General features: G+C 32.6%; 2 protein-coding genes across 3 annotated transcripts; one reads left to right on the top strand and one right to left on the bottom strand.

The window, feature by feature from the left end:
* Window positions 1-984: 984 nt before the first annotated feature.
* On the bottom strand, window positions 985-5,192 carry LOC133287331 (uncharacterized). 2 transcript variants are annotated; one of them, XM_061484905.1, is made up of 4 exons: window positions 4,879-5,192; window positions 3,874-4,424; window positions 2,187-3,095; window positions 985-1,672 (listed from the first exon to the last, which is right to left on the bottom strand). In XM_061484905.1, the coding sequence occupies exons 1-4, from the start codon at window positions 5,059-5,061 to the stop codon at window positions 1,357-1,359; spliced, it is 1,959 nt and encodes a 652-aa protein (XP_061340889.1). In that variant the 5' UTR covers window positions 5,062-5,192; the 3' UTR covers window positions 985-1,356. The 2 variants fall into 2 exon arrangements, with proteins under 2 accessions (XP_061340889.1, XP_061340890.1); XM_061484906.1 differs by having other exon boundaries at window positions 1,501-1,680.
* Window positions 5,193-18,330: 13,138 nt separating this feature from the next.
* On the top strand, window positions 18,331-21,935 carry LOC133287340 (tyrosine-sulfated glycopeptide receptor 1-like). Its single transcript, XM_061484921.1, has one exon. It carries the CDS (start codon window positions 18,349-18,351, stop codon window positions 21,763-21,765), a length of 3,417 nt encoding a protein of 1,138 aa, XP_061340905.1. The 5' UTR covers window positions 18,331-18,348; the 3' UTR covers window positions 21,766-21,935.
* The last annotated feature ends 70 nt before the right edge of the window (window positions 21,936-22,005 follow it).

Genomic DNA, 22,005 nt, shown 5'->3' with positions numbered 1-22,005 from the left:
ATGCTGTAACTGATCTCGAACTTATTACAAGTAATAAAGCTCACTTACAAGTTGCGTATTCTCAGCAAAGACCAAAGACATTGAATGGGAATAATATCACTGTGTGTGTGTAATCAATAAAGAAACTAAAAATATGTATGGATAAACAAAATTTGCAAGACCAAAAACTAAAAGGACAAATTAGTTCCCTCTTCCTAAACAAAAAGCAATACCAACAATTCCTGTGGAAAGAAATCTGCACTCATCCAGTCGTTATTGATTTTGTTCATTTTCAACAAATCCTCTTGCAAGCTTCGTAGCACATGAAAGAAATCCCAACAGCAGGAACTAGTTTTAACCTCTATAAAGGCCTAAAAAACACCAATACAACAAGTATTTCTTCTGGCTCTTCTGTTACGGTAACTGACTCTAGTATTGTATGTGCTACTCCTCTTATGAGGAAGTATGAGATTGAATTAGCCTGTAGCAATGGATGATGGAGGACATACGCCACTTGATGGAAGGTTTCCATGGGTTAAATAAGCTTCATGTAACCACAAGGCTTGTTGGGCCAGCTGCTGTCTTAACTCTAAATACATTTTGTTGACAAGAAATTGAAATTCATCAGGTGGTTTCCTCTTAATCTCTTGCTTCGTATAATGAGATTAATGTTAAGCTAAGAGCTGGTAAAGACAGTTGATCTTGTCAACCAAAGTTGTCTTCGTAAAGCGAACCATTCCTAACAGATTCCCACGGCTAAAATACAAGGTGACAGTATTTGTTGAATACTAGCAAATCTACAGTACATACTTACTGTAATCTACAAAGATATCCCATGAATGTTGCCATAGCCTCGACAATTTACAGAAGTAGACGGACATGCTGTAGGCACACAACAAAAATGTGTCCCGCATATTACTATTCCTACACTACTCGAACCACAATGAGATACTGCAAGTGTTTACTTTTGATCTAATGTTTTCATTTCTACATTATCATCTGTGTTATGGTGTCTTAAAAGAATTTGACCTCTCAAGTAGTTGTTATTTGGAGTTTAACTCTTCCAATAATATAAGAAAAGATGGTTGGTTACATGACTCTCAAAAAAACTTACATGATCAATATGAAAATTCATAACGGAAAAGGTATAACATTTGATATCAATATCCCTAAAATCAGACACCACAAAATTATATGGCATTTGTAAACATCTAGTGTTCCCAGATGGTTGCCAAGGATCAACATAACAGCAGAAGGCATCAAGCTCCCTAGATGTCGATTCTCTTTACAAGAAAGACATCTCATTAAGTTCAACAGCTCCCCTCCCCCCCCCAAAAAAAAGGCATTTAGAGCAGAAAGACCGAGTTATATCAAGAATCATTGATTGTCTTGCCCGCGGTCATCAGGTTGGTGATCATCATGTCCGCGGTCATCAGGTTGGTGATCAACATGTCCGCCATCCTCCCTATCCTCGTATGTAACCCACGGTAGCATTGACTCAAATAAAACAGCTAATGCATTTCTATTTGTAACACCACGAGGAGCATTGCCATTGCCATGCAGATTAGCAAATTGGTTCTCGTCCTGCATAGCCTCCTCCCTCACCCCTGGAACTCCCATAAAGTGTTGCAGATTTTCTGGTGGAATTGATGTCACTGAATCAGAGAAATCAGATACCAACAAATGTCCATACCTAACAAACTAGAAATTGTAAGTTGAATTGCTTAAAAATCAATAGAAATAAAAACAGTGCCGGAATATCATAAGCAAATGAACTGCACCCTCAGTTTCATAAGGAATAAGATTCAACGTGCTACTTTCTTTTCCTTAATTCTCTCTCTTTTTCCTTATGACATGAGATAAGCTTTAAAAAAAAATTGATTCAATGCAACTCTATCACACAATTATTCGTCAGTTAGGCGGATATCAACACATTGCTGCAAGTTCTTAGTCATGAATTAAATTGGTCAACTACCAAATCTTCATTTCTAATTGAAATAATTTGCACCAAGTTTCAAAGACAATAACTTCAGATGAATAAAAAAAACCTAGTTGAAGACGGTTTGTAAAACAGAATACTTAAACATTTGATGCTTTTTTGGATTCAGATAAAGATTCACTTCAAAAAAAATGCCACAAAAGTACACGTGCAAAATCTGAGCTAAAAACAAAAAAAAAATAAAATAAAATAAAAAAGAATCACTTACTCATTCTTCTCAGATGAAAATGCTTCTTTTCTGACACAAGTCCAATCCTTAATTTCACTTTTATTATTTTCTAGCGTTTCGATCACTAGTTTTGCAGCATCACTTAACAGTTTTTGCAGATCAGGAAGCCTCCATATAAGATAATTTCTCTCAACATATATATTAATCAAGTGATCTTGAGATGGAATTCCTGTTTGATCTGATCGGAAAAAGGCATGCTTAAGAATATCTGTCCATGTGCGATCTTTCAATGGTACTTTTGCCACTAGCTTCTTTATGACTGAAGGATGAAGCATCAATGCTTGTTTCATAAGATCAGATGAAGAAGCCATTTTAGAATCTATAGAATCCTGTTTGGAGGCCTCGCGCTCAAGGTAAAACCGACAAATGGCAAGAGAATAAGAGAAATTTGGAAACAACCAAATGGAGTTATCACTTTGATAATCTTCAGAAAACTTTTCCAGCCATGCATACTCCTCGGCCCTTAAAGCAAAGTAGTCGATGCAGAAAATAGCCCCCATGGGATCATCAGAATCCAGCGAAAGCAACAATTTGCAGACATCTAAAGCAGATCTATGACAGCCACGCCTGTCCAAATTTTTCATGTGAGTGAAAAGAGCTGAGAATATAGGTTTGTTCGTATCATGTCTGAACTTCAATTGGCAGTTACCCTGCAGTGGAGTGAACATGGGATGCCATGCACATTCAAGGGCATATAGACACTTGGCAAGGGCATCTGCAGACATCTGTTGTTCACCCACTACCTTCAAATATTCTGCCATTGTTAGAAGGGAATCAAGATGATAAGGATGGTACTGTAATACTCTCGCGATGCCATTTATGTCACTAATTGCTTTGGCAGCTTCAAACGCGCTCTGAGTTTGGGAGTAGGATGATGAGTGTGTATATCTACATCGTAAAAAAGCCAAAATATGGGGGAAATGAGCAATAGTTAAAAGGGCTACGAAAATATGCAATTCCTATTATTATTATTATTTATGAGTCACATCTCAATAATCTTTAACCGTAAAGGTTAAAATAGGATATCACAATACAAAGTACAAAAGACATATTCAATTTTTAACTTCATAAGTAAACCGCACAATTATAAAACAGACAGGTTGAGAACCCAAGATCCCACTCTCCGCTCTTGTTTTGAGGAGAGGATTGAGGAGTTCCACTGACCCAAAGGTCATTGACAATGAAAATAAATAATAACAAAAGCCCAATCATGCATGGCCTTATAGTTATATCAATGATAAGAGAAAAAAGTAACAAATAAAATCTTACACTAACTTATATATATCAGTAATAAAAATAACCAACAATCATCTCTCTACTTTTCATAACTCACCCACCACCTAGGTACTTCTGTTCTATTCAAGGTCATCCCTTTAATTTGGAACCTTTGTATTCGTCCAGAGTTCTTTGCAAGTTTTATTTTTACATATGATATATACTTTATTATCCCCCGCCAATGGACACAGCATATTTCTTTATGTGCTTATTTTGATTGGACATGTTTGAGATTCATTAGTTGCATACATCACATGTTTGAAGATAGGATACTGAAACTAAGTCCTTAGCCTGTATACAGCCATACATATACAGAAAGAGTGGTGTTCAAACAAAAAAATGCGGAAAATATTATCAACCAACTTAATAAGAATGATCCTTAGTTCCTTACCTAAAGTAGTTATATCCATCCTTTGTTTCCAGAAATTCCATGGACAAAGAATCGTCACACCGAGGCCAATGGTTTGCTGGAGTGACAAGAACAGTTTTTCTAAGATTATAGTGTCCGCGCCTCACCCCTCTTATCTGCCTAGAACCGCTCGCTTGATTGCTACTCTCAAATGATTTCACAACCTTAGATCCAAATATTCTCCTCAGCTCATTTTCGGCATTCAAATATTTTGGATCCACTTGTAATATGGAATTCACATTCTGTTTAACAGATTTGTTCCGGTCTTTGGCATTCACTGCTCTACCTTTTGTAGAGAAATGTTGCTCACCCGAAGAGTTGACATCCAAAGATAAATCTTCTAGAATCAAGTCCAATTCTTTTTCACCTCCTGTTTTAGCGGCAACAGCACTATCCTTGTTTTTCTTCTTTTTCTTTTTCTTTGATTTTGGATTAGACGCCGAAACCGCAGCAGTGCCTCCTTTAGATGAAGATGACTCCCCTTTATCATCATATCTCGCCAATGTTTCATTTGTGTATGTCAACTCATCTTCCTGCAGTTAAAACAGCCAAATTTTCTATTGAGAGCTAAGGATTAGAAATCCAGATGAGTAATAAGCATACTCCCTAGTCTCTACCTTCTTTTACATAAACCCAAGCATCAAATTTAAGCAAAACACCCAATAAAATTTTCTACTAAAGTAATAGAACACTATATAACTCTCTAGTACTAAATGGTGGTGACATTTGATTAACAAAAAATAAAAGTTATCTTGAACCTGAAATTAAATTCCATTAATATGTTGTTTGTTTCTGACCTATTTCCAGATACAAATGCCAAGTTCGAATTTTCGGCTAATCCAATTCGCTTGGTGCATGAAATCAATAGCAAAACAGAACCCACTTTGAAAATTAAAAAAGGAGAAAAGGGTAATGCTGCAATAGTTAAAGAGTTTCAATCCAAACAAGAAAGTTAGGATTTAAAAAAAAAAAAAAAAAAAAAAAAACCTGTTGTTCAGGCTCGGAATCTTGGTCGTTGAGGAGGTCGAAGGGGTTGATGGAAGAACGAGCGTTGGAATCTTCATCTTCACCGTTGAGCTGATTCTCGTGCTCTTCTTCTTCTTCTTCGTTCACTTGTTGGGAAAGTTGTTGTTGCTCGTTCAGAACCTTCTTCACCAATCGAGCCGACATCGATTTGGGCGTTCCAACTTAATCACTTTCAGGATTATGAAGATGAATTCAAAGAGAAAAGACTAAAAAAGAAAACGATGATTTCCCTCAAATTCAATAGCAAGAAACAAAGAACAAACTCGAAATGAAGAAACAGCGTTGTGTGTTGTGTTGTGTTGTGTCTCTCCCATCTCTGCGACAGGAAGATGTGGGCTTTTTTCTAACTATTGGGCCTTATGGGCTTTCTCTAACTATGAGCCCAAGTTGAATCAAATTGTATGTTTTATTACTCCTCATGAATCGTGATACAATTTATGGATCAGTGATAAATGGGTGACTAAAAGGTGGTAGCAATTATAGTTACTTTAAATTCAGACAATTATACTGAGTACTTATGGATTGATCAAGTCAACTAATTAAGTTATATATTAATCATGACATGTTACTCAAATTCTGCTTTAATAAATAATTTGATATGTGAAGGTAAGGAAGACATTAAACTTTATTTAGTTTGGAATGAAGATTCAATGAAGAATTGCCATGTGTAGCTTAGCTAATAACCGCCTTTAATATCAGTAAATAAAATTTAAAGTTTCTGGTGAGCTTTTTGGGTATATATGACAATATTTTTAAAAAAGATTATTTCTTTCTAAAAACAATACCCGAGAATAGAATTATTATCATACACACGATTCGAGTGATGATTTTTTTTAAATAAATCACATATATTATTTATAGGAAGCAATCTTGTTCGGGATGAGTTTAAGATTAAGGATTCAAATCCCTTCCAAATATAATTAGTGATAATTGTTAATATTTGATAATGACTACTTCTCTTATGTTAAATTGTTAATGAGCGAGAGGGTAGTGATACATATGCACTCTAATTAATATGTAAATGAGATGAAAGCATAACAATTGTATTTACAAAAGGAGCAAACCATTGCCTTCATACCTATAAATTTAAATTTATTATGGGTTTTAAAGGCAAGTTACCATTCTACGGTAGAAGTTTTTTCAAGGTTTCGTACATGCAAGGAAAAATATCTTTAATATTCTCGTAATATTTAAGACTCATTAAATTAGTTATTAAAGTTGGAACAAAAAGTAAATCATTTAATCCATTTTTTTTTTAATAAATGAGTATCTACTCCTACTCATGTGATTAGATGCGACCTTGTTGGTGTAAGGAAGATACCAACGTCCAGAGCTTATGGGATGTGACTCTATTTATTTTATTTATTCTTAAGGCAAACAAATACAATAATATTTATTATTATTTTAATGAATTAAAATTAAATTAATAATAAATGTAGGTTTACTTACCTACTTTATCAGGACCGTTATTTTATTTTGACATGCTTTGTAGTTAGTTTATGCTGACCCAGTTGTTTCGAGATGCGTCCATGTTATTTGAAAGTTTGAAACATTTTCCAAGGAGCCATTTTGTCTTCGCAGTCGCATGTGCTTCTAGAGAAACATTCAGTATTTTAATTTGCTTATTCATGTTTATTTACTCTTAATTATTTTAGTTACCTTTTTATATACTTTTAGTCATGTTACACTTTAACCTTCTATATAGTTTAATTAATTTTTATTTTTCATATATAAACTTCGTTTTTGAACATATAATTATCTTTAAAACATAATAGTGCCACAAATAAAATAGTATTAATTTTAAAAAAAGCATCTCAAATTTAGACATTATATTTTTCACGTGTTTTTTATGTACAGATTACCCCTAATATATTTAAAAGAAAATACCAGTTTGAAGTTTTTATGATAATTTACAAAAATAAAGTTTACGTATTAAAAAAAATGAAATAAACCACGATGAAAGATTTCGTGTATGATGTAAATTATCATACTTTTTATAAGAAAAAAATGAAGTCAATAAAAGAAGCCGTGGAATGAACAATTCACGTAAAATGTGTAGATTCAAATTTCTCGAATTAAAAACATTTAAATTGGAAAAAATTTTGTCCTCCTAACAATGAAAGATAGACTAAAGACTCGGTAGCAGTCAACTTGCCTAGAATGTGAATTTTGAGGTAATTGCCCATTCATTCCCATCCTTTTTTGCTCCTCCTTTGCCAGGAATGATAGCATCTAACTAATTAAATTATAATATGAAATATAAATTAAATGTACATTATTAAATTAATTTTAAATGTAAAAATCAATACCCAATGTATGCCAAAATTTATCTCCTCACTGCTAATATATGATCTTTTGCATGAATAGTTTTCATACAATTTTCTTACTTTTCATCCCAAAAAAATATACATAATTGCCACCAACGATATCATATTTTTAATAAAAATATCTTAAAATTAGTGTTATTAAATATAACTTGAACGAACTAGATTGAACAAAAATTGGTAAACAAGTGATATAACTGGTTCGATTGAGTCAATGAATCAGTCATGTAACAAACTCGATACGAATCGGTTCGAGTCGACTGTTTTTTGAAAAAAATCAATGACCTGACCAATTTTCTTGAAACTAGTTGAATTGGTGGATCGTGCAATTGTTATTTAAAAAGAAAAACTGTTAAATGTTTTTTTTTTTTTTTTTGTAAACTTAAATGTTGTGTTTTTTACACCAGTATGAATAACTCAAATCCCTAAATTACAATCTTAATGTATGTAAATTTAAGTATTTGAATATTTTATGAAATTTTAAATATAAATATAAATTTACATATATTTGTTTGGACCAACTGATTTAACCATTAATCTAAGAAATCAGTATTCTGGTTGAATTGATAATCGGGTCGGGTTTATAATATTACTTAAAACATAAAATTAAAAAGCCACTTAAAAAGTATAGAGCGGATGAACTGAATCAAATCATAGCCTAGTGGCTAGAGGCAACAATAAGTTGTTTATAGAGTTAATTATAATAAGTTAATTGAGAATCACCTTTAAACGTACGTAGCTGCTACGAAACCTATTAATTATTAAAACATTATTATGCCTAATGATCAGCACTTTTTTTGAGCAAATTTGAAGAGCCAGTTATAATGATTATCGTCTTTCTTCTACGTGAAGAATGGTGTTAACGCTTTTCTTTTGAGCATTAAAATATGGAATTTATTAATCTTCTTTAATAGAAGATAACTTATATCATGTCATAGAAATAAATTATGTGAGACCCATTATTTTTTAAAAATAAATAAAAAAATGGCACGATTTTTTTATGTTTCACTAGCATAAGATAATTGTCTCATGTAAAAGCAGACAATTTAAACCCTTAAAATATTATGTGAATCATAAATATATTTAAATGGTATAAATTTTAAAAATAAAAAATACATTTATAAAAGAGAAAAATATAATTAATTAGATAAATGAAAATATAAATTAAATTAATATTTAAAAATGCATAATTTAGTCAAAAGAACTTAAATTTAAAAATTAAAACAAAATAAGTTAAGAATGACAAATGTCTTTTTTATGAAGAATGGTAAATCGAGACTACCTTCCAAGTAGGGGTGTTAATGGGCCGAGCCGAGCCGAACTTTGGTCTTAAAAGATTAAGCTTGTGTTTAAATGTGTCAGCCTGACCTAGCATGTTACATGTTATAAATATAATTATCGGCCTGTGGCCAGACTTATTTACAAAAAATAAAAGTATGATTTAGCCTGTTTTAAAAAAATAAGACAACAAAAATTTATCCAAACAGAATATACAATCAACAACACTAGTAATTCCATAAATATTCATAAATTCAATGTATATCCAAATATTATAATATAGAACAAAATCATTCAAAAAGTCTGTTTAACCAATAGAACGAGGTGAAATGGATTGAGAAGAAAGAGATGACTATTATAAGAAGTATAAAAATATAAAATAAAAAAATAATAATATACTATGTCAGCCTGAGAGGCTCTAAGACCGAGCTTTTGAATTGGAGCCTGAGGCATTTTTATTAAACGAGCTTTTATACAAGTTCAAGCCTGGTGCAAACAACCAATTTTAGACATATAAGCTCAGGCCTTCACGAGCCGAGCCAAAGGCCTCTGAAAGGTTCCTGATTCGTTTAGCTCCCCTACTTCCAAGGGTGCATGTTATAATTTAATATATAAAATTAGGGTTTAATTTTTTTACAGTCAATAAAGATAAGTTATCTACATTGAGCCCAAAACGATGTCGTTTTGTGCCCGAAATCAAGTTATTTTTGTAATTATAATTTATTTCAGAGTTATAATATTCTTTCTCATTATAATTTTAATATTTTAACACAAAACAACGTCGTTTTGGGAGTAAATATAAATAACTTATTTACATTCAGTGTAGAAACATTAAAGCCATAAAAATATCTAAAACTTGATATAATAAAAATCTGTAAAATTTTATCCGTTACATTTAATATTTGATTAGATAATTAAATAGACAATAACAAACGGATAAAGAAATGATACTGAATTAATTACGTAAATTAAATAAATTTAGTAATTAATTAAGTAAATTTTATTTATAACTAGTAATGAAGAATATAGGAAAGCCGAAAATGAATTAAAAAAAATATTGAACGTAAAAGAAAAATTAAACTAAAGAAAATATGATGTTCAAGGAAGAAGTCATGTATTTGAGAAATAGAAAGAACGTGCATATTGAAACAAGTGCTCCACTCTTTTTTCTTTCACCATGATTTTGTCCCATTGAATTTTCCTGGTAAAGTTTTTAATGAGATAGTTTCTCATACATATTTCTTCTCAATAGGATTATTGAACATTCAAGGGGGGAGTCATGTTATAAACAATTGGCTGTCCAATCTGTTATATAACTGTTAGAGATGTTATGATTGTTGAAGACGTTATGGTTGTTGGAGATATTATGACCGTTGGAGAATAATTTATTTCAGTTATTGTAACTTTCATGTTTCCTGAGCCTATAAATAAGATATCATTGTAGTATGACAATACAACAAGAATATATTCACCTATCTCTCTTATCTCTATTCTTCTTCTAGTTCTTATTAATTTTACAACACATATAAATTTCTTTTATTCTAAATTATAATTTTTCTAATTTATTGCATAAAGTTAAATTTGTATCCAAAATATACAAGAGATTTAGTTGGAGAATATAAAACTCCTAACATGTGTGTTATATATAAAAATATATATTAAGAATATAAATCAAACTCAAAAGGAAAGAGTTGGTATCGTGAAGTTATATACAATAAATGAAAAAGAAAAAAAGACAAAATTAAATATTATATAATATATATATATAGGGGTGTAAATGGGCTGGGTTTTGGTCTTCCTGGCCCAAGCCTACGTAAAAAAAAAATTCAGCCTATCTGGCCTACTGGCCTATTAAAGGCTTTATTTGTAAGCCAAGTCCGACCTATTTTTAAAAATAAGAAAGCCCGACATGGCCTACAGGCCTTGTAGGCCTACCACTGTAGATACTAAGCAAAAAAAATAATTGTATAGAGCAAAGAAAGTTTCATTCATGCACTAGTACTTCTCATAAGAAAAAAATAACAAACAAGAAAGAGTCAACATAATACCCCAGCTCTAGAATGTATATCATAGAGGAATACAGTCAAAGAAAAGGGGAAAATAATAAAAATACAATTATTGGGTGCTAAAATAAAGTCTACAAGAGAATGTCATTCATCTAAGAATTAGGGTTGGTATTGGTACTTTGTCATGCCACATAAAATAAATATTATTTTATTATTTTGTTTTTAATAAATTAAATAGGTCAGCCTACAAGGCTTTGGGCTAGGCTTGGCAAAATTGGCCTACGGCAATTTGTTAAAAAAGCTTTCTTAAAAGCTAAGCCTACTCTACTTTTCTGAAAGGCCGGGCCAAGCCAGGCTTAATGTAGGTCGGGCCGGGCCAGCCTGACCCATCTACACCCCTATATATATATATATATATATATATATATATATATATATATATAATTTTAAATATTTTTGTCTTCATTTTTCTTTTAATTTATATGTTTTAAATTTAAAGCATGATTATTATTATTTTCGGTATAACTTGAAGGTATTTACATTCAACCTCATCCGGTCACTTTGTCTTTATATCTAAGATTTATTAATTAATAAATTAAAAATGTTAAATACAACGTATGATGTTTAGTATAAAATTTCTTTTTCGGTATAAATTAAAATACCTTTAAATTTTATTTTATTTAAAAATATTTATATATTGCACAAATATTTTCTAGTTGTATATATATGATCGGTACATGATTATATAAAATAACAGTTGGTAGATACATTATATGTTTTTTTTATAACAACCTTAATTATTTCTTTGAGTCAGATAGGATTTCTAGTATCCCCACAAGCTTCAGCTTTTTGAGATGGTTATGGGATTAATCCCAAACTGAGTGGGTTAGATATTAAAATTTGGCAAAAAAATTAAAATATTACCCTTTTAATAATTAATTACGAATAGGTTGCAGTTTGGAAACTATATACGGATCTATTGCAGTCATTCACGCCCAAAATGGGCGGGACAATTCACGCCCATGCAAGGCGTGAATTCCACGTCATTCACGCCCAAAATAGGCGTGACTAATCACGCCCCATGAAGGCGTGAATCAAGGGAAATTCCAGCCCATTTTGAGCGTGACTCAGCCCCCTTTCCAGCCCCCTTTGGGCGTGAATGACACCTATTTTTCCTATATAAACACCTCCTATCTCCATATTCATCACAACTCTTCTTCATCTTAACTTCTTAGTCTTCGATACAGTCTCACTTGCTTATGCATACTCTGTTTTGTGTTTTTCTTTATTAATATAGTTAAGAATGAGTTCACATTCTGATTTTGTTCGTGTTGTTTTATATTATAATGGTAGAAAAATAGAATGTCGACGTGGTGTCATTTTTTAAGGAGAGAAAAGGCCAACACGTATCATGCGGAACTCAACAATTAGCGAAGTACATCAAAAAATTCGTCAAAAGTTAGCGCTGGAAGGTAAACAATCTATCAATATGGTCACTGTAAGAATATGGTGTGAATCACAATACATTAATATGCAAGTTGTTGACGATGAAGACGTAGAAATGGTAATCAGAGAGTTTTTCAATCAGTCAAGGAAAGATTTTTTTGAGTTATACGTGGATATTGCCGGAACAAAGGATGTTGCTATACCCGTGAGGTTAGTTGATTTAAATTTTGCACATAATGCATCATCATTTGCTGCTCCAGTTGGTAATTTGTCTGAGGAATGAGAAAATGATCCTACCTGGGTTATGGAAGTTGATGGTGAGGATGACGATGATGAAAATATTGCAATGGAAGATCAACTTCTTGCTGAGGACGCTAGCGCTTCAGACAACGATGATGAATGTGGTATTCCTGACACTCAAATCCTAGAATATAATGTTGTGGGTGAGTCTCATGTCCAGGAACATGATAATGTCGCGTCCACTCAGTTACCGCCAATTTTGGAAGGTAAATAAGTAAATGGCTGAAAATATACATTTATATTTGCAGCTTTTTGGGTTTTAATGTTTAATTTTGTACTTGCAGGTGACGATGTTGCAGGTAGTCTGCAACGACATCAGGAATAGCATCAGGAGATGGACCCCCTTGATAACACCGCGTCGTGTCTTGCACTGGCGACACTTCTCCTTGTTCCACACAACCTGTGAAACGTGTTTGCGCTGCGTGCGCCTCCTAAGTACGTCCCACCTGTATGGTCCTGGAAGCACATGCGTCCTGGGATCCGAAGGCTCGGCCTGAGTCTCAATATCGGATGTAGACCGAGGTGACTCCGACGATGACGAGTCAGCCATAATAGTGTACTATACAGAATAATAAATTAATTGGTTTCATTAATATATTCAAAAGTCATTACATTAATTACATGTGTTACAAAAATTAACTAATTACATGTGTTACACAAAAATTTTAATTTACATCTCCTTTAAAAAAATTAATTACTTGTGTTACAAAAAATATTAAATTACATTTGTTACAAAAAAATGGCAATTTACATGTGTTAACAAAAATATTAAATTGCATTACCTACAAAAAAAAAATGACAATTTACATTTGTTCACATTCACTATTGTATTCCACCGTCGCTATTATATTTCTAAGTCACTATTATATTTCTAAGTCACTATTATATTCCTAGGGTTTAAGACACTATTATTAACATATTCCTAGATCACTATAATAACAGTTATATGCGCAACACCCTAAATTATTGTTGTGAAAACCGGACCGGGTCGATCCGGAACCGGTGAACCGGTCATCTGACCGGTCCGGTTATCATATTGGATCAGTCAAGTATCAGACCCGGTACGACCCGGTGCGACCCGGCCGGTTTTGATGAAAAACCGGTGACCCGGCCGGTTAACCAGTGACCCGACGCGGTTTTTTTTTAAAAATATTTTTTTTAAAAAAAATTCCAAAAAAAAAATCATAGTTGACATTTTGAGTTATCTGTTACTTATTGACCTACATAAGTTATGTACCTACAATCTTAATATTATCTCAATTATGCACTATGCAGAGATTTTTTATTTGATAGTTAGAGATGTCATTTACCGAACCTGAAACACCAATAAAACAAGCATTATCCATTATGTGTTTGTTTGATCTTTTATTGCACAATGATGTATAATTTATTACTTTTATATTAAAATATTTAGAATTTATATTATTTTTTTCAGCTATTTGAGTATATTTATAATTTTTTTAATATAAATTATAGATTTATATATAATCATCGGGTCATGCGGTTCAACCAGTGACCCACTGGTTGAACCAGTGACCTAGTACCTCGATCGGGTCAGTGATCGGGCCGATTTTAATAACATTGCCCTAAATTACTATTATAACATGTATCATATTATAAATAACTATTTGATAAAACAGATATGAAGACTTACTTGTTCGACAGGGCTTCGCCGCGCAAAATGCTCCGCAAATAATCTAGAGAGAAGGCAGAGAAACTTTAGAGGAAAGTTAGAGAGAAGGAGTGAGAGGGAAAAGTGGCAATTTTGGGATTTATATAGGGCAAGCAATTCACGCCTGTCTTGGGCGTGAATTGTCACGCCTCCTTAGGGCATGAATTCAGGGCAATTTCTGCCTCACTTGGGCGTGACTTCTCCCGCCCCAATGGACGTGAATGACTGTAATAGATTCGTAGATATTTCCAAATTGCAACCTATTCGTATTTAATTATTAAAAGTGTAATATTTTAATTTTTTTGCCATTAAAATTTTATGCCCCTTCCAAATGTGATATTGGTGGGGAGATACATTACATGTTTAGAAATAGTCTCTCATGAATAATATTGAATATTGAATGTAGAAGTAAACATTGCTTACCAAAAAAAAAAACTAAGGAAACATTCAAAGTATCAAGTGATAGGAAGCAAGCATGTTAGTTAATAAAATTAACCAGATGTGGTTCTCCACTTGATTCACCAATCACATAATAATGACAGAATTTCGTTAATTAATATGCGTCATAACATTGACTATTGACCGCAAATTGCACTATTATACCTTCAACAGGTTATTGTTAATACACATGAAAAGGAATTCCAACCTTTTCGCCTGAGTTAGTCTAACCTAAATCTTATACATGTAATTGTCTTAGAAAATCAGACACAATTTTAAATAAGAAAGGATATGTTTAAAGTTATTTTTAACGGGAAAGATCCGTTTATAATTTTTTTTACAAATTACACTAAGTATGATCGGTCATACACTCTTGATTGAAGTATGATCGGTCATGCTTAGTGTAGTTTGTAAGAGTTTATAAATAAAAAATTTGTAAATATAATATTAAATATATTTTTATTTATTTATTTTAAAACAACTTACTTTGAAGACTTTTTTTTTTGGAAACACTTTGAAGATTTTTTTAGTCAAATTCTCTATCCTTAACGTATAAAATGTAATGATTAGTAAGTCAACAGGAGTTATGATACTATAATCGGTTTCAAACCTTGTATATTTTATTCCTATGGTTAAATAATTTGACAATTTGCATAATATGCGTTGGATATTCCAATGTTTTATGATAGTTTGGTTTAAAAAGTCCTACTTGTTGTTTTATGAAGAAATAAAAAGAATGTCAGCAAGGTTTGTGTTTTTCTTTTAAAGGAAAATCAAACTAACTATTCGAATAAAATGACTCAAAGAATTTTTTTTTTTTCAAAGGATATTTTTCAAACTAAAGGTTAGAGCACCGAATCTATATCATATACACCCATTACCCATACATCATGGTGTTTGATATGTTTTTATATATATCATGACATTTTGATGCGCGTAATCAATTTTAAATATAGAACAAGATAACCTAAAAAACAGGTCTATTGTACTTTGCTGTCTATATCGGTGGTGTTTGAAATGTTACTTTCATCTTTTGATTGGAGCACTATTGTCTATTCCTATTAATTTAACATTTTCATATATCGTTCACCAAAAAAAATTCATGTAAGTTACAAGTAAAACTTTACAATCGGTTCTTAAATTAATCTTTATTTTTTAACTAAAGTTTGTTACAATAAGATTTCCAAAAATAAAAATAAAAAATTTGTTACATTAAAACAAACAAGACAATTGCAGGCCTTAATAAAAAAAAATAAGAATATTGTACTATAAATAATAATAATAATCTTCTTGAAAGTATATATATATGCATATAATCAAGGTATTCTTACTTAGTTACGTTCAACATTTATCTCATAAAACAATTTGTTACATTAAAACAAACAAGACAATTGCAGGCCTTAATCAAAAAAAATAAGAATCTTGTACTATAAATAATAATAATAATAATAATAATAATAATAATCTTCTTGAAAGTATATATGCATATAATCAAGGTATTCTTAGTTAGTTACGTTCAACATTTATCCCATTTAAAATATCAAAACCGTTATATATATATATATATATATATATATATATATATATACATATATATATATATATATTTAGGTTATCTTGTTCTATATTTAAAATTGATTACGGGCATAAAAATGTCATGATATATATAAAAACATATCAAACACCATGATGTATGGGTAATGGGTATATGATATAGATTCGGTGCTCTAACCTTTAGTTTGAAAAATATCCTTTGAAAAATAACCCAATACTTCACTTAAAAATGGAAGTATTGGGTTATTTCCATCCTTCCACTTCCACCCCCAAATCCCTTCTTCCTTCTCACAACTTTTATAAGCGCTTTAAAAAAAAATTGATTAAGCAACCTGGAATATGAATAAAAATGTAATTTTCTTAAGTTAAATATCTGAAAAATAAAATATGACTTATTTACCTTTAATATGTTACGAGGAAGGTTATACTTACAACCTATTTTCGTTTACAACCTCTTACAATTATATCTTAACCGTTGATTTCTGTCAATCAATGGTTATCATTTATTGTGAATTAATAATTAATTAATTAATTAATTTAATTTGAAAAATAATAACCGTTGATTGGAGAAAATTAACGGTGTTAAAATATGGTTGTAAACAATTGTAAGTATAACCTTCCTCATATGTTATTATTTATTGTATATGCATTTGAATAAGTTCTAAATAAAGAAAATATGAAAGAAAAGAATAAGATAAAAATATATTTGAAATTTCCCTTTAAAAAAATAATTAACTTAATAATAGAAAATAAGGAAAAGTTCAGAATCACTTACGCCCATTTTTTTTATCATATATATCTCTCCATAGTTTTTTTCATTCAAGTTCACCTTTAGCAGTCAGCACTGTTAAATTTTTAGCAAATATATTTATTTTGTCTACTGAGCAGAAAATAAATAATTAACAAGGGGGTAACTGATTAAAAAAAAAACACATAGGGTAAAAAAGAAAAGACATAAGGTAAGTGATTAAAAAACAAAATGCATAAAATGACAATATTACTAGAAATACTATGTTATTCTAAATTACATAAATACTTGCTAAACATAACAAACAAGGATTCAAAGGCCAAATATATCCATGACGCATTTCAACATTATTCAATAAATAAAAAATAAAAATAAAAAGTAGGCTCATTCCAATATCGAATTTATTGTTTGTTTTTATGAAAAAAAATGCACTTTTAATTTGTTGATTTGTGAAGAAAATAAAAAGATAAGAATTATGTCCCAAACCAAATTGATCAGCATGAAAAAAGTGCACTTTTAATTTATTTTTTTAATTTATGTTTGAATTGGTAGTTGAAATCCATTCTAAAAATAAAATATGGAAATATATCATTTTTCCTAATATTATGATATGGGATCCTTTGATACCAGTGTTAAACTTAGAAGTTTAATACCAAATCCTAACTATTAATTTTCATCAATCAACGATTATAATTTATTGAGAATTATTAATTAATTAATGAGTTTAACCCAATAAATTATAATCGTTAGATTGAAGAAAATCAACGGTTAAAATTTGGAGTCAAATTTTTTAGTTAGATACTAGTGACAAAGAATCTTGTCCCATATTTCTATACCAAAAAAATAAAAAGGAAAAAGTTCAAAAATTACTGTGATTTTTGCCCCTTATGTTTTTTTTAATTACTTATCCCATGTATTTTTTTTTAATCACCTCATATGCTTTTATTTTTAAACACTTGCCTCCCTTATTTATTTATTTTTTGACGGGGTAAAATAGACATATTTGTTAAAATTTTAACGGTGTTTCTCAAAATCCGTGTTCTGAGTGCCACACCTTACATGTTACATAAAACGAACAAAAGTGAAGATGTACGTGCAAGCCCCATTTAGGAAAAAAATAAATAAAAGTAATATATGCTTAAATCTTCATACGTACAAAATAATGGTAGTTAAAGTGTAGATGCAAGTGCAAGACCCATTTTGGAATTATATATGTATATATGTATGTATATATATATGTTTAGATCTTCATAGAGATATAATAACAGAAAATGGTAGGTGCTTCAGTTTGGTGGCAGCTTAAGAACATGAAGACCAGACATCAATAAAACTTGGGTTTGTGATGTCTGCTCCACATGTTATCTGATTGGCAGACTTGTCAACTATGATATTCATTATCATCTTTGAGAAATTCCACTCTGCCACTACTGGCCGCCCCTCAAAGTAAACGCTCATTTTTTATTTTATTTTTATTTATTTTATTTATTTTTATTAATGGGAAGCATCCACTGGTTATTTTTTATACTTGTCAACGTCATCCCCACTCTCTCTCTCTCTCTCTCTTTCTTTCTTTCTTTCTTTCTTTCTCACCCTTCATTTTGCAGTGTCAATGGATGGTTATGCTCATTGCCATGCCATCCCAAAAATCTCAAATCATATTGGCTTATGACACCCTTATGTCCCCTTTCTCCTTCTCCTTCTTCTTCTTGTTTCATGAGGAAGGATCACAACAAAGACTCTATCTTTACCTTCTTTGTATCTGTTGTTCTAATGACAAAGGCTACACAAAAGCCAACAACAAGATCAACCCCATCAACATCAACACCCTCTCATCCTTCTTCTGCATATTATTACATGGTTTCCAAGTTAATGGTCCCTTTCATAATAGTACAGTTACTTATTCTGTCCTTGTTGGTTGTTCAAGTCTCTTCTTGTAACCAAATTGAGAAAGACTCTCTTTTAGCCTTCTCTAGTAACATATCCACTTCTTTGCCTTACCCTTCTCTCAATTGGTCTACTTCTGCTGATTGCTGCCTGTGGGAAGGTATCACTTGTGATGGGGATCTTCAAGTCACTCATCTTTTGCTACCATCTAGAGGTCTCACTGGCTTCATCTCTTCATCTCTCATAGGCCTCACTTCTCTCTCTCACCTTAATCTATCTCATAATCGGTTATCTGGTAATCTCCAACACCAGTTTTTCTCATTGCTTAATCACTTGCTGGTTCTTGATTTAAGCTACAACCGTCTCTCTGGTGAATTGCCGCCCTTTGTTGCTGATAACAGTAGCAGCAATAGTAGTGTTAGTGTTATTCAGAAGCTGGATTTGTCTAGTAATTCGTTCAATGGAGCACTCCCTTCTTCTCTACTTCAGAAACTTGCTGGTGCAGCAGCAGGAGGGAGTTTGATATCTTTCAATGTTAGTAATAACAGCTTCACAGGTCAAATTCCCACTTCTCTCTTTTGCATTAACGACCATAACTCCTCTTCTCTCAGATTCTTGGATTATTCATCCAATGGTTTTGATGGTACCATTCAGCCTGGTCTAGGAGCATGTTCCAAGCTGGAGATATTCCGAGCAGGTTTCAATTTTCTAACCGGGACTATCCCAAGTGATATTTTTGAGGCTGTTTCTCTCACAGAAATCTCATTGCCACTCAATAAACTCAGTGGAACAATTGGTGATGGCATTGTTAACCTTGCCAACCTCACAGTTTTGGAGCTCTACTCCAATTATCTCACGGGTCCAATTCACTCTGATATTGGTAAACTCTCCAAATTGGAACAGCTACTTCTTCATGTCAACAATTTGACTGGTACCCTGCCCCCATCTCTGATGAACTGTGTCAATCTTGTTGTGTTGAATTTAAGGGTCAACAAATTGGAGGGAAATCTCTCAGTATTCAATTTCTCAGGTTTCCTCAGACTTGCTACACTAGACCTTGGCAACAATAATTTTACTGGTGTTTTACCACCAACCCTTTATGCATGCAAGTCACTTGCAGCAGTAAGGCTAGCATTTAATCAACTTGAGGGGCAGATTTCACCTGAGATACTTGGACTTGAGTCCCTTTCTTTCCTAGCAGTTTCTAGTAACAACCTGAGGAATGTCACTGGGGCTCTGAGAATACTCACAGGACTCAAGAAGCTAAGTACCCTTATGCTCTCCAAGAATTTTTACAATGAAATGATACCAAGTGATGTAAACTTAATAGGCCCGGATGAATTCCAAAATCTCCAGGTTCTAAGCTTGGGTGGTTGTAATCTCACAGGTCAAATACCAGACTGGCTTGTAAATCTGAAGAAGCTTGAGGCCTTGGACCTGTCCTATAATCAAATTAGTGGTTCAATTCCTCCTTTGTTGGGTACACTTCCTCAGCTTTTCTACATAGACCTGTCTTTTAACCTCCTTACAGGAATTTTCCCAACGGAGTTCACAAGACTCCCAACACTAACATCTCAACAAGCATATAATAATGAACAAAGGACTTACTTGGAGTTACCTGTCTTTGCTAATGCCAACAATGTTTCCCAGATGCAATATAATCAGCTTTCCAGCCTACCACCAGCAATATATCTGGGAAGCAATCACCTTAATGGCAGTATCCCAATTGAGATTGGTCAACTAAAAGTCCTTCATCAGCTGGACCTGAAAAGCAACAACTTCTCTGGCAATATACCAGTTGAAATCTCAAACTTGACTAACTTAGAGAAACTAGACCTCTCAAGAAACCATCTATCTGGTGATATCCCTGACTCACTCAAAAGATTACACTTCTTGTCTTTTTTCAGTGTAGCGTACAATAATTTTCAAGGACAGATACCAAGTGGTGGTCAGTTTGATACTTTCTCCTCCTCCAGCTTCGAAGGAAATCCACAATTGTGTGGTTCAATTATTCAGCACCCTTGTTCTTCTCAACAAAATACTAATAGTACTGCAGCTAGTCACAGACCAAACAGAAAAGCAATGACTGGACTTATCATTGCAGCCTGCTTTGGCATCTCTTCCATGATGACAGTGTTGGTAATATGGTTACTCTCCAAGAGGAAGGTCAATCCAGGAGGAGTGCCAGAAAAAATTGAACTGGAATCAATTTCTGCCTACTCCAACAGTGGGGTTCATCCTGAGGTTGACAAGGAGGCTAGTGTAGTGGTATTGTTCCCCAACAAAACCATTGAAACCAAGGATCTTACCATATTTGAGATCTTAAAAGCCACTGAAAATTTCAGCCAGGCAAACATAATAGGATGTGGGGGTTTTGGTTTGGTTTATAAAGCAACATTACCAAATGGAACTACACTAGCCATCAAGAAACTTTCAGGAGATTTGGGTCTTATGGAAAGGGAATTTAAAGCAGAAGTAGAGGCTTTGTCAACAGCACAACATGAGAATCTGGTGGCATTACAAGGCTATTGTGTGCATAATGGCTTTAGGCTTCTCATGTATACTTACATGGAGAATGGAAGTTTGGATTACTGGTTGCATGAAAAGGCTGATGGTGCATCTCAACTTGATTGGCCAACTCGTTTGAAGATAGCACAAGGTGCAAGTGGTGGTTTGGCTTACTTACATCAGATATGTGAACCACACATTGTGCATCGTGATATAAAGTCAAGCAATATACTCCTTGATGAAAAGTTTGAGGCACATGTTGCTGATTTTGGGTTGTCCCGGTTGATTCTTCCATATCATACTCATGTTACAACTGAACTTGTAGGTACATTAGGTTATATTCCACCAGAGTATGGACAAGCATGGGTGGCTACTCTGAGAGGAGATGTGTACAGCTTTGGAGTTGTCATGCTTGAGCTTCTCACTGGGAGGAGGCCTATTGATGTATGCAAGCCAAAAATGTCAAGAGAGTTGGTTGCTTGGATTCATCAGATGAGGAGTGAAGGAAAACAAGATCAAGTTTTTGACCCTCTTCTGAGAGGGAAGGGCTTTGAAGGAGAGATGCTTCAGGTACTTGATGTGGCCTGCATGTGTGTTAGCCACAATCCTTTCAAGAGACCAACCATCAGAGAAGTTGTTGAATGGCTGAAGAATGTAGGATCAGCCAACCAGCACAGAAATAATGACTAGAGAGGAATGTTTGTCCTTCAACAAATCTTGACAGTAGATATGTATACTTGTGCAAAAAATTTTGCTTTTCTATAAATACAGGATTGTCATTTTTACCACTGTAAATGTTGATTCCCCCTGTCAGAATAATATTTCTAGAAAGATTTTGTGAATTATATTATGTGATCATCCATTTTCATCTGAAGAACTTTCTACTCTAGGAACTAGTGTCATTGCTTATGCAGAATCTACACATTATAA

The sequence above is a fragment of the Gastrolobium bilobum genome, unplaced genomic scaffold (genome assembly GCF_033153095.1).
Source record: "Gastrolobium bilobum isolate Gb01-03AN ecotype WA unplaced genomic scaffold, APGP_CSIRO_Gbil_v1 utg11002, whole genome shotgun sequence".
NCBI lineage: Eukaryota > Viridiplantae > Streptophyta > Magnoliopsida > Fabales > Fabaceae > Gastrolobium > Gastrolobium bilobum.
The sequence above is the reverse complement of the archived record's forward strand: the minus strand, read 5'-3'. Positions and strand labels throughout refer to the sequence as shown.

Excerpts from the sequence above, each read along its gene's own strand:
- LOC133287340 (XM_061484921.1), top strand. The coding sequence starts at position 18,349 with ATGACACCCTTATGTCCCCTTTCTCCTTCTCCTTCTTCTTCTTGTTTC.
- LOC133287331 (XM_061484905.1), bottom strand. The coding sequence starts at position 5,061 with ATGTCGGCTCGATTGGTGAAGAAGGTTCTGAACGAGCAACAACAACTT. Across the intron at positions 4,425-4,878 it reads ATTCCGAGCCTGAACAACAG|GAAGATGAGTTGACATACAC; the intron begins GTTTTTTTTTTT and ends TTTTAACTGCAG. Across the intron at positions 1,673-2,186 it reads TTTTCATCTGAGAAGAATGA|GTATGGACATTTGTTGGTAT; the intron begins GTAAGTGATTCT and ends CTAGTTTGTTAG.